Source organism: Mytilus edulis, chromosome 11, assembly GCF_963676685.1.
Source record: "Mytilus edulis chromosome 11, xbMytEdul2.2, whole genome shotgun sequence".
In the NCBI taxonomy this organism is placed as follows: domain Eukaryota; kingdom Metazoa; phylum Mollusca; class Bivalvia; order Mytilida; family Mytilidae; genus Mytilus; species Mytilus edulis.
The window spans coordinates 43,633,797-43,653,729 of record NC_092354.1 but is presented as its reverse complement, the minus strand read 5'-3'; the positions used below and the strand labels follow the sequence as shown (position 1 = coordinate 43,653,729).

Genomic DNA, 19,933 nt, shown 5'->3' with positions numbered 1-19,933 from the left:
ATAAAATTATAATAATTAACTTATGATAAAAGCAGAAAAAAGAGTAAATATGACAAAAATTTAAATTTAATGAAAGTACCTAGTAGAAATGTATTGATAAAATATGATTTAAAATTACCACATCTTAAAAGTTTAAATTGAGAGATATATCAGGGGCGGATGCAGGAATTTTCGAAAGGGGGGGTGCTAACCCAGGGCAAACAGGGCAAAGGAGGGGGGGGTGCAAAACATATGTCCCGATACAAATGCATTGATCGGCAAAAATAAAGGGGGGTACGCACCCCCGGAACCCCCCCCCCCCCCCTGGATCCGCCACTGTATATAACTTTTATTCACTTAATCACTAAAATAAATCTGTTTTGTATTTAGAGTTTAATATTGAGATGGGAACCACCTCCAGAAGAAACAAGAAATGGTCTCATCACTGGTTATAAGATCAGATTCAAGAAAAAGACTGACATGAGAAGTCGGACTGTTACCACTGATGGGAATCGTCGTCTGTATGCTCTAGTCAATCTTGAGAAGAACACACAGTACCAGGTTAAAATAGCTCCTATCAATGTCAATGGTACAGGACCCTATACTAATAAGCTGAGGGCTACCACGTTCAGGGATGATTTGGATGGTGAGATTTTTGTACTATTAAAAACAATTACCGCTAGCCATCGAGGCGATTTGCCAATGATTAGTCCTTGCTCAATACATTACCTCTCTTGACTATGGCCAACAGAGGCTTCACACACTGTTCTTAGCATTTTTATTAGTAAGATTTGGATTGGTTTATTCAGTTTTTAATCAGATGTATGCTTAAAATAATTTACATTTAAATTACAGCTACTTTCTTCGTTTTTGATAAGTGAAAATCAACTCTAACAATCATTGTTTAAAAAAGTCGTTATTTGTTTATTGATGACCACTATTTTGACCTCTGTAAGCATTTTATGTCATTGGATCATTGTCTCGGGTATATATACAAACACTGTTTCTTTACTTTCATTTTCAACATACATGCTTATTTACAATGTCCTAATATCTAAATTGTGATGCTGAAGTTTTCAATTATTTCAAAAGATTTACCTAAACCAAAAGATCTTTGGCACAAAAATCTTTCAGATATATAATATGTTTACTATTAGATTTCATATCTGACTAAATTTATCAATACTTTTGTATTCTGAGTTATTTTGAAAACATTTCCACATATTTCATATTTTTTTACAGAATCTGTGGTACCAACAACACCCAGGAAGTTACGAGTGACATCTTATGCCACATCAATCAGAGTATCCTGGACGGCACCAGAGCCAGAATCTAAGATCATGGTGAGAGGATACACACTGGGGTATGGTAAAGGAATCGCTGATGTTTACATGGAAGTCTTGGGGCCAGATGTTAACGTCTTCACTATAGAAAGTCTAGGTAACATTTTACTGTCATTAATACTTAAATATGAAAATAGATGTGGTATGATTTCCAATTGCTCGACTATCCACCAGATGACAATTGAAGTTTTTAATGACCTTGACTGGCTATACAGCCCTTGCACAGTCGGTTTCCACCAGAGACCAAATGACTTCGAACTAACAAATTTATAGGTGTCTAAGTACTGACTTAAAAAATGACCAAAAACCATTGCCACATAATAAGCTTTAATAGGCTACAAAAGGACAAATGTAAAACAAGTAAGACTAGAAAACTAATGGCCTAATTTTTGTACAAAGTGATAACCAAAAAGCAAATATGATACACAGCAACACAGGCATTTCGTTGAATCACAGGCTTGACACTAGACTTTGGACAGACACGTAGCAGGATCTAACATGTTTTCTGGTGCCAAACCCTCTCCTTATCTATCAAACATAAGCATTATGATGCTAAATAGATTTTAAATATATATACCCAACAAACTTCTATTTAAATTTATGATATATATCGAGCATTATGATGCTAAATAGATTTTAGATATATATACCCAACAAACTTCTATTTAATTTTATGATATATATCGACAGCAGTAACTTTGGAATTTTTTAGACCTATGAAAAAGAATGTATTGGTTAACCAGAATTTCTTTCTAAAATTTATAGGTTTTTTTCGTGGTTTACTTTCACTTATTTTGCAGTACATATTTAATGGTACTGTCAATTCAGAAATAATGTGAGATTTTATTAATGTGAATAGAACAACTAAATAAGTATTGGAATATACGAACTTGAATTCTGATATCTGATACATATATCAGTATGTCTTTTTTCCTTAAATCATGATAATTAATCACACATTTTCTCCATTCTTCAAAAATCACATTTCAAAAATGCATGCAATAATTTCTGATTTATCTGTATTAAGGTGGTACCCAACACTTTCACTAAAATTAATTTGGCTCGTTTAATTTTCATAAAATTTTGTCAAAGTATTTACTTTGACACTTTAACAAAAATATGAAAATTAAAAAAAATTTGGACCAACCGTTTTGTCAGAAAAATTACACTGGTTATATAGCAATTTGATAAACGCCAATTTTGATCATTGAGAAGCTTAATATTCCTTTTACAACACAACGTAATTAAAACGTTTAGCTGACTTTACAGAGTTATCTCCCTGTAGTGTTAGGTACCACCTTAAGTGCATATTAAGTAATATTTAATTTTTTAAAAGCCATGAATTTATCCTTAACAAAAGCTTGATGTATTATCAGTTGTCACTATACATTATTTTTACAATATAATTAACAAACACAGATCAGGTTTTTAAGCAAATAACGTTTTAATGAAAAATTTGAAAAATGTGATATAATGAAGGGAAGACTAATTACCTGCCCTGTAGAAAGAAAAAAAGATAATTAGAAAATGAATTGGAAAATTTGTTTCTAATTAAGTTTGTATTCTATTTTTAGAACCAAATGCTGAGTATGTCATTACTGTAAGAGCTTATAACAAGAAAGGAGATGGTCCACCAAAATATCAGACAGCGAAAACTAGTGAAGCAGAAGGTATAAACTTGTTTTATTTATTTTTTAAGATTAGCTGTTAAATTAATGTTTGTAAAGCAAGTGCACAAGAAAGCATAACAAAAAATGTTTTCTAATATTGATTTAGTTTAAACATATTTATTTATAGTGGATTGGGAAACAAGTTTTGCAACTTATATTAATCCCTTTCCACTTTGCGGGTGCGAGTGCTGCCTTGTAACGGCATTAGCCTGCTCTTTTTCGAAATCTACAAGGGTGTCTTTAACGTGCAAGAGATATGGCTCTCTCTTAACACGGGTCAGCCATTTATCATCCCCTTCCAACGGACTATCATGGTTTCCTCGAGACCATACTCGCAAATGGTGTCAAGGGAGAGCCGAAAATTAAGTCCCTGAAATTTTCATCCCAGACGGGAATCGAACCAGGAACCTTTGTATTAATGAATTTGATATTATTTACAACCAGAAGTATACAGTACCTAAGAAGTCTGACAGTAGTTTCAAAAAACTTTTGGTTGTTTGAAAAATCTTTCAAAATCAATAACAAGATAATGTCAATCTGGGCTATTGAGATAAGTAAAATTAAGTTAGAGTCACTGTTATTCTAGCTCCAATCTGACTCAAAACAAAAAACTGCATCTAAATTCTAATACTTTCACCATAGAACTTACAGCTATTTGAGAGATTTCAACTTTTGACATCATACACTAATCACTGTTTTTTTTGCCATTAGATATAAAATTGAGAATGGAAATGGGGAATGTGTCAAAGAGACAACAACCCGACCAAATAAAAAACAACAGCAGAGGGTCACCAACAGGTCTTCAATGTAGCGAGAAACTCCCGCACCCGTAAATTATCAAAATTTCTTGGGAATGTCTGTAATGTCCATTTTTGCCAGACTATTAGAAAATTTAATGATTATTAAGTAAACATTTCCATTCTCTGTTGTAGTTGTTGAGCATTTGACGCCAATGATGCCACCTGTTGGATTAAAGACCATTGTGTTGTCATCCTCGACTGTGCTGCTAACATGGACAGACACGTCACTTGGAAGCAGTCAGCGGAACACAGATAACAGATTCTATACTGTTCGATACACTCCTTTACAAGGATCAGGTCGTCGTAATAGAGACGTCAACTCAACAGGACTGAACTGTCACATAGATAATCTAAAGCCATACACAAAGTACGAGTTCAGTGTCAAGGTCATCAAAGGTCGAAGACAGAGTACCTGGAGTATGAGTGTTCTCAACACAACAGAGGAAGCTGGTATGGAATCCCTTGAATAGTTTTATATCTCTTATACAAGTGCAGTTTTAAGAGGGTCAGGGTGGGGTTAACACAATAGAGAAAATTAGACAAATACTATAGAAAAATGGAAAAAAAAAATTGACAATAAAATAGGCAAAAAAATTCATTCATTCAATTGATCAAGGCGTGTACTATAAAAAACATTCTAAAGGTTGTTTATAATTCAAAGCATGCTAAAGGTTGTTTATAATTCAAAGCATTAGTTATAATCTGAATTTTTATCATTTCCCTAGTTAATTGTACTGCTTTCTGTTCACACAATATGATTTTCCACATTTGACTAAAACCAAATAACATCTAATTTTAAGTAGTGTTCCCATGGGGATTTTTGTCAAAATGACATTTAAAGTTAAAAAAAAATCTGACATTATCAGATAGAAAATAGTACTGTGTAAACCCATTTATATATTTGTTGATTAAACCTATTACTGAGGATTCATTTATTTCGTGGAGTGAGGAAAACCAACAATTTCATGGTGTGGGTATTTGAATTTGTGGCTTTGCCAATCTCTACAGACAAAGCCTATAGAAAATGTGTAATTTGTTGAACATTTGAATTTGTGGTTCACCTGTACCCAAGAAAACCATGAAAATTGGTATCCAACAAATAATAATGAATCCACAGTTCCAGCATTGTATAAATATGTGTTTTATTTATAGGGCCAGGATCAGCCCCTCGGGACTTGACAACAATCAGCATAGAAAAAAATCCAAAGGCTGTTAGATTAAACTGGCAGCCGCCCATCACCCCTAACGGTCAGATTACAGGATATCTGATATTCTACACCACTGATCCTAACTTGGAGGATGTAGACTGGGTCGTGGAAGGTGTACTGCCTGGTGAAAGGTTGACCACAACAATCAAAGGTCTTACCCCAGACACAACGTATTATTTCAAAATGCAGACTCGAAATAGTAAAGGATATGGACCGATTTCACCTACTGTTATTTATAAAACACCAAAATGTAAGAAACTATTTATGAGGCCCCTCATGGGGGGGGTCCTAGTAATCACATAATCACCATTTTTTTGCCAATATAATCACATAATCATTAAATATTTGCTTATCTTTAGTAATCAAATAATCATAAACTAAAAATACAGTCCTAGGTAATCAAATAATGATGAAATATTTGGCTTAATAATCAAATAATCATTAAAAAAACGGCCAAGTAATCACATAATCAAAAACCCCATGAGGGCCCTCATTTATTCTTAGCTCAACTCACAAAGACAGGAGTAAAAAATATTGATTAAATAAAGAAATTGAACTTTCAGTATTTTTTACAAGGAATCTAGAGCAATGTCACAACTATTATTATATAAAATTCATAGTATTTTGACTTGTTTTAGAAAATATTAAAATCATAAGTCCAATGCTAACCCTTTAAAATGGCATACTTTCAATTTCACTTCTCACAAAACATCTATAAAAAGTACAACTTCAAGTTCTGATATTTGCAATGGTAAATTAAACATGGTGCATTCTCTATGTTTTCAGCTGATGGTACTGGTGGTGGAAAGATTAACCCAGAATACCCACCAGATTTTGAAAATCAGTTCAATACAGACAATTTTCCACCAAAAGATTATTTTCGTAAGTTGACAATACTAGTTAGTGTATGTAATAATGTTTTTGGACTTGAAAGATCTCTTCCTTTAAACTAAAAGTGAATCCTATTCTTAAATTACTGTGCTGGTTGTAGCAGATCTCTGAATGCATATTATAGCATATGTCAATTAATTTGAGACAGTTAGAACTCTTGTCAGAAAAGGTCGAAAGGTCATTGCAGTTCTAGGAGGCAATAAAAAAAATGGAAAAAAGGATGTCAGCACCAATGCCAAGCTTTTTGAATCATTTTTGTGATATATACATTGTCAATTTTTAAAAAAAACATTTCTAGCTTTAAAAGAGGGATGGAAGATACCAGAGGGACAGTTGAACTCATAAATCCAAAATAAACTGACAACACCATGGCTAAAAATGAAGAAGACAAACAAACAATAGTACACATGACACAACATAGAAAACTAAAGAATAAGCATCACTTACCCCACCAAAAACCAGAGGTGATCTCAATTGCTCCGGAAGGGTCTTAATTTTAAACATTTCTAGCAGAAGCATTCTTAATTTTTAAACATTTTTTGCATTAACAGTCTAAATTTTAATAATTTCCAGCATTAACAGTCTAAATTTGAAGAATATCTAGCATTAAGTCTTTATTTTAAACATTTCTAGCAATAACAGTCTAAATTTTAAAAAAAAACAAAAAAACTACCATTATCTATCAGTGTATATTTTAATTTACAGCTCCTGTACAACCAGAAGGCCAAGAACCAAATAAAGCAGATGAAGGGAAGGATAAAGTAGGGGGACTGTCCACCAACATTATCATCATAATTATAGCTTCAGTGGTTGGAGCTGTGTTCTGTGTTGTGATTATTGTGGTGGCCATTGTTTTCTGTAGGAGGAGGGATTATGGAGAAAGAGGGAAAAGACCGTAAGTGTTCAACAATTTTGTACTAGATGGCTATTGTGGTCAAGTGAAATTACATTTATTGGCCTCGCCTGTATTTTTCAGTACCACTCTGCAATGAAGCATAAATAGTTTAGCATTAAAGTGGACTACTGAAGAAAACGTTTGCAAAATGTTTAGTGCCATTAGCCTTTGGCCTGTACTATTTTGTCAAGGCTGTTAACTGCATACTAGGAAATATCATATTGTATTAATTTTGCATACACTTTCCTTGTATGACAATTTTGATTTATTAACCTAACTTGATTTTATAAAAACCAACAAGAAACCTAGCCTTTATTGAAAATAGGAAAATATATAGAGCCACTACATCTACATTTAATTACACTTACTATAATTTAATATATAATGTTATTTTATTAAAGGCCACAAGGAACGCAGTCTCCCAGTAAAAAACCAGGACAGAAAGATTTAAAACCTCCAGACCTATGGATACACCATGATCCAATGGAACTGAAAAGTTTAAACAAGCCTGATCGTAGTGACTCCATGTTGACGATGAGTACACTTAGACGGAATTCTCAGGATTCTAAATCCATTGACGATAATCTGCCACCATACAGACCAGATATTGACAAATCTAGTAAGTTATATGCAATTGTTAGATTATTAAGCAGGTGTGAAGGTTCTTATTTCTATTTTAAGATAGATAAGTTTAGGCCACAATTAAAAATATTTTGGTTTGCCCAAACCCTACCCAAGGTTGGATAGTGGGTAGGTAGGTAGGCATTTTCTTTCTTTCTTTTTTTTAAAGATATTTACATATCGGATGTTTATTAAACTTCATGCCTATCTGATTAAAACAACTTCTTCAAATCAAGACAATAAAAGAATTTGAGTAGGCAGCTTTTTTCTGGGTAGGTAGGGTTTGGGCAAACAAACCTATTCTTTTTTATGGCCTTATACTCTGAAAATATTCAATGTTTATCTTTAAGTATAAGGAATAGAAACAAATATTCCATCTATAAAGAAGTTTTAGGGAACATGTTTACGTGTGTAAACATTTATATTTGTATCTCTAAGATAGCTATACACAGCAATATAAAACATTCTTTCCAAAAGGAGCTGTAGAATGCATCTTAAAATCAAAGAATTTGAGTAGGCAGCTTTTTTCTGGGTAGGTAGGGTTTGGGCAAACAAACCTATTCTTTTTTATGGCCTTATACTCTGAAAATATTCAATGTTTATCTTTAAGTATAAGGAATAGAAACAAATATTCCATCTATAAAGAAGTTTTAGGGAACATGTTTACGTGTGTAAACATTTATATTTCTATCTCTAAGATAGCTATACACAGCAATATAAAACATTCTTTCCAAAAGGAGCTGTAGAATGCATCTTAAAATCTAAAACCAACTACCAACAGTGTATAAATATTGAATTTCACAAGCAATCAGAAAGGGTTTTTGTTTCATCCATGTGTTTCTGTTTTTTAAATGTATAATTTGTATTCACGTTCTATCTCTAACAAAGTTACCAATGGCATGATGTCATAATGAGTTGGGTACCAATTAAATAACCATAATTAATACCTGTTTATTGTAGAACTTGTTTGAATCATATTGAACACTGAATATTGTATAAAAAGTAAAATCACAAAAATATTGAATTCTGAGGAAAATTCAATCGTAAAGTCCATTATAAAATAGCAAAATCAAATGACAAAACACATTAAACAAATAGAAAACAACTGTCATATAATCCTGACTAGGTACAGACATTTTAAAATGTAGAAAATGGTGGATTGAACCTGGATTTATAACACTAAACCTCTCACTTGTATAACAGTCTCATCAAATCCGCTATGTTTACAACGAAAAGGGAGATCACCAATTTTTATTATTTTTCAGATTCCGATGTATATTACTGTGGTGAAGACAGTTTCCCTCGTCGTTCACAAGGAATGATGAGATCCAAACCATCCAAACTTTCTATATCAGTGGACACCCAAGGTCCACAGAGGGAACGTTAGTATTCAATATTCATAAAAATAAAGTGGGCACGAAATGTGACACTGCTGTTATTTAATTAAATAAATGTAAGAAGATGTGGTATGAGTGTCAATGAGACTACTCTCCATCCAAGTCACAATTATTAAAAAAGAGAACCGCTGTAGGTTTAAGGAGGCCAAACCAAGGGTCTAGTCTATATGAAAAAAAGAGAAACAAGAAAACTTAGGAACCACATCAACAAACAATCATCACTGAACAACAGCTTTCTGGATAAGGACAGGTGCAAAAAAATCAGCAGGTTTAAACATTTAAACAGATGCCAACCTTCACCCTAACTTGAAGTAGTGGTGTAACATTACAATAAAGAAAGAAACACTATAGAATATCAATAAAGACTACCTAATGTTCAGTTTAAATATAATATGCTTATTACAGGACTTCAGTATGTCTATATAATAAAAGGTAGCTTTTATATTCCTTAAACAAACCTTGTTATATTAGTCATCTATGGTTTAAGTATCTAAGTTAAAGAAAAGATCTAGACAAATTGAATAGAGGTTTGACAATATACTTTTAAAATGTAGGAATTTTAAATTCTGTAAATAGACACTTATTGAACTTTTGAACAATAAATTAATTTCACATATATTTGATACTTATATACAGTGAAACCTGGCTAAAGGGTAACTGTATACACAGAAGACCTTGTTAAACCAAACATATCCTTAAGCCCAGTCATATTAAACTGTATGTGTTGTGAACCTGATAAACCTAACATCTGTCAAAACTTAATAAAATCTTCAGTCCCTAAAAGAGGTTCAGTAAAGACAGGTTTCACTGTATTCAGATTATTTATAGATCATAGATTTCAAAATCAATTTAAATAATGTTTTCAGCAGTTGCTATGGTAACAGCCCTCCCAAATGGTATGTCTCAGGACAACCAGTCTCAAGGTCATCCCAGACCAGGGTTCCCTAGGACTCAATACAATATGCAGTACAGTAGTACACCAAGAGTGAATGCTGGGGATATGCCACAGCCTTCTTCAAGTAAGTACAAAAAGTCGGTAATATGGTTGTGAAAAAACAACTAAACCATGCTTCTGCTTAAATGTAAGTACTGCTCAATTGATTTAACCTGATCTGGTATGACTAAACAACTGCCTAGTTCTGGTGTAAGGCTTGGTGCACTTATGAGCATTTGTAATAATAATGCATGTGCCATAAAGCCATGATCTTGTTTTTTAGATGTAATGCATGCAAACATGCAGTACAGGTGGGAACTGAAGTGATAATATAGGGTTATTGTGCATGTATATTAGGGAATATTGTCCCGAGTAGAATTTTATATTGCACGAGCTTACGATATATGTTCTACAAGGGACAATATTCCCCAATATTCATGCAATAACCCTTGTATTGTATAGCAATATAATATTTGAAAGTAATATTGGTTTAAACTAAGATTTTGTCGTTGCTGACATCATGAATTTTGAAGATTTATTGCACTAGTGCAATATTAGAATTTATTGAACTAGTGCAATATTAGAATTTATTGCACGCTAAATTTTGGTTACCTTCTGTAGGAAATATTATATTGCTATGCAATAATTCCCTTTATTAAATATAATTTATATATTAGAACATAAGTATAAATATAATTGTGGCTTTGGAAACCAAACAAAGGGAGGTAATCAGGTAAGTGTAACACACCATCTTTTAAAATGAAAAGGTTGTCAAGATACAAATATAATTAATGATATCATTTTAATTTATTATATCATCATTTTAGCATCATATTACGAACATTTAAGGTGGTACCTAATACTACAAGGAGATAACTCTGTAAAGTCAGCTAAACGTTTTAATTACGTTGTGTTGTAAAAGGAAAATTAAGCTTCTTCATGATCAAAATTGGTGGTTGTCAAATTGCGATATAACCAGTGTAATTTTTCTGACAAAACGGTTGGTTCAAAATTTTTTAAATTTTTATAATTTTGTTAAAGTGTCAAAGTAAATACTTTGTGTCAAAGTAAATACTTTGAGAAAAGTTTATGAAAATGAAACAAGCCAAATTAATTTTAGTGAAAGTGTTGGGTACCACCTTAAACCTAAAGTGTTGATGTCCTACTCATTTCATCTCACTTGCATGTAATTTGCAGATGAATGAATATAATGCTTACACATGTGGAATTTATTAGAGCATGTTATCATGAACGAAAAAATTGCAACCAATCAGAATGTGCTTCAGTTTTGTTTTTACACAACTTTACAATGTGCTGTGTAGCAGTGTTAACACCATAGGAGTCACTTTCTGTAAGACTTGATGCATTATTGTTGTAATATTTGAAAAATACATAAAATTTGCATTTATTGAAGTTTGAATGTGTGTTGTTTTTACAGGTTAAGGAAGTTCGCTTCTCAGTTTCAAAGTAATTAACTTTTCAAAACACTAGCTTATATTGATAGGGGATTAATAAATGAATCCAAATAGCAAATAAAATAAATAGGTCACCCTGCTTGTTTTCGAGATATTAGCCATTGAAATTTTGGCGGGAAAATATTCTCTTTTGACTTTTTATAGATTTATCATTGACAAGTTGAAGATCTCAGAAACTGTTAAAAAGTAGTTAAAATTTTATAAAACTTTAACAGATGGCTTATCTTTGTACATGTAAAAGTTTTACAAAAAGAAAAATGGGTGTCATGGGGCAAAATATTTCAAGGCAGTCAAATGGATAAAACCAGAGGATTTCGAAAATCTGACAAAAAATCCAAAACATGACGAGCCAGTTTCCTTAACACTGTGATTGTGTATAAAGTACAGTGAATTCAAGTTTGCTTGTTTGTTAAATGAACCATGAAATCAATAGAAATTGTTTTTTTCATTATTTCTTGTCAGTGTCATTTATACCTATTAGACTGTCTGGTTCAAGTATTTATCAAATCTAATAACAAAATTCATAGCAGTCTGATTAAAAAAGTGAACATGTTTCCATGCCTTGCTTACAAAAATCTGCTATCTGTTCTTGTAGATATTACATTTTGTACTTAAGTTAATTAAATTTACGCCTTCAAATTAATGATGGTGTGTCTTGTCACCATAAAAACAGAGGATCACCAAAGATTTTTAAACTGAAGTAGAGTGGAGTGTTTTCAGATCCTTGAATCATTGCATTAGGAGTTAACTTAGCAAAACAGCAAACTTTTTAATCTGTGTACTTTCTACAAGTTTTGATAATTATTAAAACTGTTATTTATAGCACAACTGTGTTTAGTGTATGTTGTTGATCTGTAGACTAGTTTTAATAAAGTCTTTTTGTTTATTTTTCAACAGTGCCCCTTCTGACCACAGATTATCATTGTAAGTTATATTTCAGTAAATAGTAGGATGAGATATAAGGGGAGGGCAATGGTGGAGGTATGATAGGGTATCAGAAAATACAAACAGCTCCTTGTTTCTACATGTTGAGAACATTTTATATGTACAGCCTTTAAAAAAAAAATATGGTGTTACCAGTTCTGAAAAAAGTTGTTTTACAATGTCTCAAATAAGTAATCCAATCTTGAGAATAAAGGTCCCCCCTCACTATCAGACTTATTTTACAACCAGATAATTATTTTGTATGACCTTAATGCACTTCTTTATTTCTGTAATTTTCCTTTAAATGTTTAGATTTTTTGTGAAAGTTTTTTCGTAAATATTGTTATTTAAGTGTTCGTTAATTAGATATGTTAAGCATACTTTAGAAATTCAGTGAATATATAATCAATAACAATATAAATTTGCTAGAATTATTCTAGTTAAAGTATGCTTTGCAATACCTGCACGTTCTTGACCTTTGTTTGACCTTTACCTCCTAGCATGTTTTTGCATGTATCAATGTTGTGTATTTTGACAGATAAATTGTGTACCTTGGACGAAGATGATTTCAGCAGTGCTAACGACATGATGGAAGACTGCTACCCTGCTAGAGTTGGCTATGGCATGTATTTTGAAAATATTATGCAACAGTTACCAGTTCAAATATTTAAAACTTTGCATTTTGCTGAAAAAATTACAAAATATGAATATGTTTGAATATTTGTGTGAATAAGTTTGCTAAACGCTCGCATAAAACTATTAAATATTTAATGTTTTTGTTTTGCAACGCATATTTAAAGCTTATTATTAAAGCTTGATTATTTCTTTTTGCATTTTGGCAAAGTTTAGTTAATGCTTTTAGCACATTATATCATTGTAAGATCATATTTTTATTATTTTTTTACTAAATTAATAAGGTCCAGATTTCATTTTCAATGTTGCATTTTTATTGCATGGTTGTAATGCATGTATGCTGTCATATTTGAAAAGAGTTAAAGCTGAACAATTCTTTAAATTATGGAAAAAAGTTATCATTGATTATGTAAAAATTCTAATTCACAAAAAATATTTTTTTCATGAACAATCTATGCTAATTTGGGGCAATTTTGCATGACTTGTACTAGTTGTATTGGGCTGCGTTATTATGAGTGAAAATGAAACTTTAGAAATAATATTTCTAGGTAGAAAATGTCTTAAGAATTAAACATATTGTATAACCAGTATATCAAAGTTTTCTTTACACAGAAAATTGTAAACTTGTTCCTTCAAATATGACAGTAATTGGGTTTTTATCATTTAGATTCATATTGCATCCAAATCATACATCATTTAAAAGACTTCACAACTTCTTGTTGATCATATAAGGTTTTGAGAAAATTTACATGGATGGTAAGAAAGTGTGGTACAATTTTCAGATTTGTAACAATTGTCCAATCTCAATTCAATTTAAAATTTAAATAATGTTAAGAAATTTTTGTCTTTTTTTACCCCATGCTCAATGAGCATGCTATATACCCTGTCCTGCTGTGAGATATTTTCACTTTTGTTCATAAACCTCTAGGTTTTAAACTTATAGGGGGTATCATAAGTTTGTACTAGCTCACAGTTATCTCTGAATTTTTAACAGATATGCAGTTAATTTATATACCAGTAACTTAATGTAAAAAAATAATATGTTAGATTGTCTTCCAGACCTTGTAGTTTGAACACCCTCAGGCCATACCAAAATCTTTAAAACTAGCATTTGAAGCTTTTCAAGCAAGCTTGCATCTTATAGGATTATGAGCTAAGACTGGTCAGTCCATGTAGAGTTACATGTCTTCAGGAATCCAGGAAGCTAAAAAGCATTGAAAATGAGTACTGTACCAACCAGTATTTAAATAAAATATTCTTTATATGATCAACAAGAATTTGTCAAAGAAAAATGAAAAAAAAACATCCTGAAAAAAGTCTATAAAACTGAAATCCATGTTTTCAGCTCGTTCCACAGAAGCCCTGTCCATTACCGGACGTTCTCAACCCACGGCCATCGTTACTCCAGATAAACGGATAAACGATGGCCATAAAAGTCTTCCTCGACATTGTGAGGTCCATCACAAAAGTCTACCCAGAAACATGCATCCCATGAGAAGTTTCAGTGTGCCAACCCCACCCCCTCTTGGACATAAACATGGTGGCCTGACCCCCAAACATCAGATTGGTATGTATCTACCTATAGATGATAACCTTTAGGTGGTGATGGAATGTTTGAATTAATTATCTGTGTTGAAAACAGACAAAAATGAATTTAACTGTGTTGAAAACAGACAAAAATAAATTTTAAATGTGATGAAAACAGACCAAAATAAATTTGCTTGGCAGAATGTTGGAAAAACAAACTTGGGGCTTTTCTTTTTTGAATAACAAAATTTAAACATGGGGTTCAGCACATGTGTGTTATTTCTTGTTATTTCCTAACATTAGAATTATTCTATATGCAAATATTTATGTAACTTCTCGTGGACAAAGAGCTTTTTATACGACCGCAAAAGTTTTAATTTTTCGTCGTATATTGCTATCACCTTGGCGTCGTTGTCGTCTGCGTCGTCGTCGTCGTCGTCCGAATACTTTTAGTTTTCGCACTCTAACTTTAGTAAAAGTGAATAGAAATCTATGAAATTTTAACACAAGGTTTATAACCACAAAAGGAAGGTTGGGATTGATTTTGGGAGTTAAGGTCTGAACAGTTTAGGAATTAGGGGCCAAAAAGGGGCCCAAGTAAGCATTATTCTTTGTTTTCGCACCATAACTTTATGACCATAAAAGGAAAGTTGGGTTTCATTTTGGGGGTTTTGGTCCCAATAGGTTTTTAGGAATAAGGGGCCCAAAGGGTCCAAAATTGAACTTTGTTTGATTTCATCAAAAATTGAAAAATTGGGGTTCTTTGATATGCTGGATCTAACTGTGTATGTAGATTCTTAATTTTTGGTCCCGTTTTCCAATTGGTCTACATTAAGGTCCAAAGGGTCCAAAATTAAACTTAGTTTGATTTTAACAAAAATTGAATCCTTGGGGTTCTTTGATATGCTGAATCTAAAAATGTACTTAGATTTTTGATTATTGGCCCAGTTTTCAAGTTGGTCCAAATCGGGGTCCAAAATTAAACTTTGTTTGATTTCATCAAAAATTGAATAATTGGGGTTCTTTGATATGCCAAATCTAACTGTGTATGTAGATTCTTAATTTTTAGTCCCGTTTAATTGCACAGTATTGTGCAATAGCAAATATTTTCAATTGCACAGTATTGTGCAATAGCAAGAAATATCTAATTGCACAATATTGTGCAATAGCAAGAAATTTTCAATTGATTGGAGTTATCTTTCTTTGTCCAGAATAGTAGTTGAATCAACTTAAATCATTGTTTTATACAATGCACAATGTATATTCACTTTTACTACCAACTGATAAATTAAAACACTCTTTACCATTCAGTGATAACAAGCACTTTTTGTTACATTTTAATGTTTTATGATGTATTTAAATGAGTAGTTATTGTTGCAAACTCCATTAGAATTTTGAATTGAGATCAGTTTTGAAAAAAGGGAAAGGGGGATGTGAAAAAAAAATGGTGGGGGGGGGGGGGGGTAATTTTTCTCATTTCAGATTTCATAAATAAAAAGAAAATTTCTTCAAACATTTTTTTGAGAGGATTAATATTCAACAGCATAGTGATTGCTCAAAGACAAAAAAATTATTTTAAGTTCATTAGACCACATTCATTCTGTGTCCAAAACCTATGCTGTGTCAACTATTTAATCACAATCCAAATTACGAGCTGAATCCAGCTTGAATGTTGTGTCCATACTTGCCCCAACCGTTCAGGGTTCAACCTATGCGGTCGTATAAAGCTGCGCCCTGCGGAGCATCTGGTTCCCTTTATCAGCATATTCAAACTCTTTCATTTAGATCAACACAAATACAACCCCATATAATAAAAGGATTAAATGAATAATTACTTCTTAAAAATGAAAAGTTGAGAATCTTATAAATTAAGTTTTAACTATCAAGTTTTTGTCTGTTTTCTATTATCTTATAAACCAAACACACCCAAAACACTATACAAAGACACCTTAAACTCCAGTTATTTATAGAGTCATAGATATTTCATTCTATTTCATTTTTAGTTTGCTTCTGGCTTTTTCCTTTAGTTTTAGTTTATGTTCCTTTGTAGATAATAGTGATACTTTAACAAACAATTACAATTTACTGTGGATTTTCGTTGTGGGTTCAAGTCAACCATGAATTTAAATCTTCAATTTAAATATTAAAGAAATAACAAAATACTATCTGGTTGTTTGCAGACTTTGGCAAAACCATGAAAATCACATGCTGTGGATTCATTATTTTTCGTTGGATACCAATATTCGTGGATTTCGTGGGTACAGATGAACCACGAATTTATTTGATCAACGAATTCAAATTTTCCATAGACTTGCATTGCAGATTTTGTCAGAACCACGAAATTAAATATCCACGAAAGTCCAAGTTTTGTTCAATCCACGAAAGTTTGTACCCACGAAAATAAATGAATTCACAGCATCATGAAAGGCGAGTTTTCTGCAATCATGATGAAATGGCGAGTTTTCTGCAATCATGATGAAATGGCGAGTTTTCTGCAATCATGATGAAATGGCGAGTTTTCTGCAATCATGAAAACAAATGAATCCACAGTAGGATAGAAATTTTGTAGGAGGATTATATTTGAACTTGTTGTAGGTGTAACAATGGTAGATTTAAACAAATGACCAAGGTTAAAAGGTCATTAAATAATTTATATTTAAGGTAACAGAGGAGGTGCATGAGAATGAAAGCTCAGTATGGTTAAAATAACACCTGTTTACTTTATTAGTGAGCAATAGATCAAAAACAATGATAGTTTACAGAAAAATTTCTGTACTGTAAATTCCATTTTTTGGCATACATTTATTATTAAAACTGGTTTGATAATTGATATTTCAGAAAATATTTTTGTTTGAATGGACTTTGATATAATGATCAGAGTTTTATAGAAATACATCAATACTTATTTTATCACAGGTTTTAATACCCATTATTTTATTAGCCAGTTATCGAGTTAGGGTGTGAAAATTTTCAGATACTTCAGGAAATTTACAGTACAAAGTCCCTGTTTGGAAGGGAGGCAAGTCAACACAACCAACTCTAAAAAATGAACAAAATAAAAACATAGATATTGAAGTTGAAACATGTGAAATCAATAAGTTAAGTTAGGGGGGAAGAATGCAGAGTGTAATTTCAGTATGTCAATATAATGAGTTTTATTTTTGTTTTTTTACAGTGAAACCTCAGCAGTCTCCTTACAAGAAGACAACACCTATATCTAGTGTACCAATCAAACCACGGACAATGACGGTCATTAGCACACCACCACCTAAAGCTCCTGATATAATACTGAAAGCAGGGAAAGAACCGGAGGGAGAACTTCAGGTGAGTACAGTGCATGTTGCTTGTTAATTGGGGGGTTGGGTACATTTTAGTGCAAAGCATTGTTAAAGGAGTGAGTTTTAATAGTGTTTTTTCCGAACTTTGGACAATAATTTTGATCCCAGAGGCCACATATATATAAATGTATCTTTTCTTTGTATTTTTTGCCGATTGACACAATATTTATCTTTTATGAGAAAAAACTTAAGAGGTCTATTAACAATTATTTAAGCTTAGAAAAAAATCTTTAGTACTGTATATAACATAAAATTGAGAATGGAAAAGGTGAATATGTGGAAGAGACAATTGACCAAAGTGCAGAAAACATCCCAAGGCCACCAAGGACCATAAAAAAAAAGACACTAACTAAAATTTCAGTGAAAATGGTACTGTGGATTCATTATTATTCGTTGGATACCAATTTTCGTGGATTTCGTGGGTGCAGGTGAACCACGAAATCAAATGTTCGAGGAAAAACATACTTTAAATAGGCTTTGTATACAGAGATTATTAAAACCACGAAATCAAATATCCACGAATATACAAGTTTTCAGCAATCCACGAAAATTGATACCCACGAAAATAAATGAATCCACAGTATGCTAGTATAACAACATTTATCAGATGATACAAAGTCTTTTAAACAAGACTTGGATCTAGTTATTATGAACAATTCTAAATATAAAAAGGTGATGTGGTATGATAGCCAATGGGACAACTCTTAACAAGAGACCAAATGACACAAAAATTAACAGCTATAGGTCACTGTATGGCTTTCAACAATGAGCAAAGCACATACGACATACATGTAGTCAGCTATTAAAGGCCTCGAAAATTATCTGCTTTTACATTTACTGAGGCATATTGTAACATTTATTTTCTGCTTTCTCCACAGCAGAAGTCAGCCAGTACTGAAGAATTAACAGCAGAAATGGAGAACTTAGATTGTTTAATGAAAGACTTAAATGCTATTACACAACAAGACTTCCAGTGCTAACAGTTAGAGAATTAGTCATATAGATTTGTGATAGCACATCGTTTATGCATACATTTTCATGAACCATCTAAATTATCTGACGGCCAGTGAGAATTTGAACAATTTCATCTATAGCTGTTTGAAAGAAAAATTCCAGTTTTGTAATGATAGTAACAATTTACTGGTATTTGAAAAATGTGGAAAAGAGTTATTGTTGATTATTGAATTCTTGGTTGACGTGACCAGGATATCAAGTAAATTAGTACATAGGAGACATTACTATGAATCAAGAGAAATAGCTTGTTGAATTTGAACTCTAATTTGATATGACAAAAAATAGAGTTGATTCATACACGAGTTACAATTGCCAATGACTCTACAATGAAGCCACGCAAATGACTTCTTGAAGTTGAATTCTAAATTGGTATGACAAGAAATAGAGTATATTCGTACAAGAGTACAAGGACTCTACATTTTAGCCTGACAATTGGCTTGTTAAAATGGAATTCTAAATTGATGCGATGAGAACTAGAGTAAATTCTTACATAAATGAGCGACGCTTGTCAAGGACCATATTATAAAGCCAAAGCTGTTTAGGTGCTAGAGACGTAAGCATACTATCATCATAAACACCCACAAATCAATTACTTAAATCACCAAATCAATCTCCATCAATGCAAGAAGCTGAACAAGCAAATTCTGAACAGTGAAAATCTTAAACATACACAGAAATTGCAAGTTTAAGAGCAATCAATTTCTTGCTATTTTTCATTTTTCATCTACACAAGAAGTCGAACAAAATTTTATGGATCAGACTTCTATGGATCAAACAACCAAATTCTGCAAAGTGAATAAGTCAACATAGCAGAAAGTGCATTGCTAGTTTCATTACTATGTAAATCATGTTTTTTGACTGTATTGTTTTATGAAAATTATTTTTGTTATTTGACAGTTTTATAGACATGAGTGAATTTACAATTCTAATTAGAACTTTATAGTTTTGAATAGTTTTAGATTAATGTTTAGTTGCAATATATAATTTAAAATCTACAAAAACTAGAATACTTATCTATCATACTTAACGTTCAAAGATTTCCTAGAAGCATTACAAGGACATGGTACTTAAAATATTGACTTTTTCATAAATGATGTCTTTTTGAAATGGATAAATGTATATTACATGTACCTCAAAATGCAGTCATGTTTTAATTTATGGTTGTTGTATTTTTTAGCAGTTCAATTACGGTTTATTTTTCATGAAGGGTTTATTTACCCTTTTTTTTAAGACATTTTCAATTAAATTGCTGTCAATTATTCAAACAAATTATTTCTCTTGCCT

General features: G+C 32.0%; 1 protein-coding gene across 14 annotated transcripts in view; it reads left to right on the top strand.

The window, feature by feature from the left end:
* Positions 1–19,650, top strand: part of LOC139495658 (neogenin-like) — a 90,843-nt gene extending 71,193 nt beyond the window's left edge. For 2 of the 14 annotated variants that reach the window (XM_071283955.1, XM_071283957.1), the window contains exons 13-26: positions 370–625; positions 1,222–1,419; positions 2,897–2,992; positions 3,925–4,242; positions 4,945–5,250; positions 5,787–5,882; positions 6,597–6,786; positions 7,188–7,405; positions 8,673–8,789; positions 9,671–9,823; positions 12,111–12,137; positions 12,676–12,759; positions 17,473–17,621; positions 18,517–19,650. In XM_071283955.1, coding sequence (XP_071140056.1) covers positions 370–625; positions 1,222–1,419; positions 2,897–2,992; positions 3,925–4,242; positions 4,945–5,250; positions 5,787–5,882; positions 6,597–6,786; positions 7,188–7,405; positions 8,673–8,789; positions 9,671–9,823; positions 12,111–12,137; positions 12,676–12,759; positions 17,473–17,621; positions 18,517–18,615 — 2,307 coding nt within the window. In that variant the 3' untranslated portion in view covers positions 18,616–19,650. Of the gene's footprint in view, positions 1–369; positions 626–1,221; positions 1,420–2,896; positions 2,993–3,924; positions 4,243–4,944; positions 5,251–5,786; positions 5,883–6,596; positions 6,787–7,187; positions 7,406–8,672; positions 8,790–9,670; positions 9,824–12,110; positions 12,138–12,675; positions 13,699–13,788; positions 14,074–14,115; positions 14,338–17,472; positions 17,622–18,513 lie in introns of those variants that run through there. The other 12 variants (XM_071283961.1, XM_071283962.1, XM_071283949.1 and 9 more) reach the window with 11 other exon arrangements.
* The last annotated feature ends 283 nt before the right edge of the window (positions 19,651–19,933 follow it).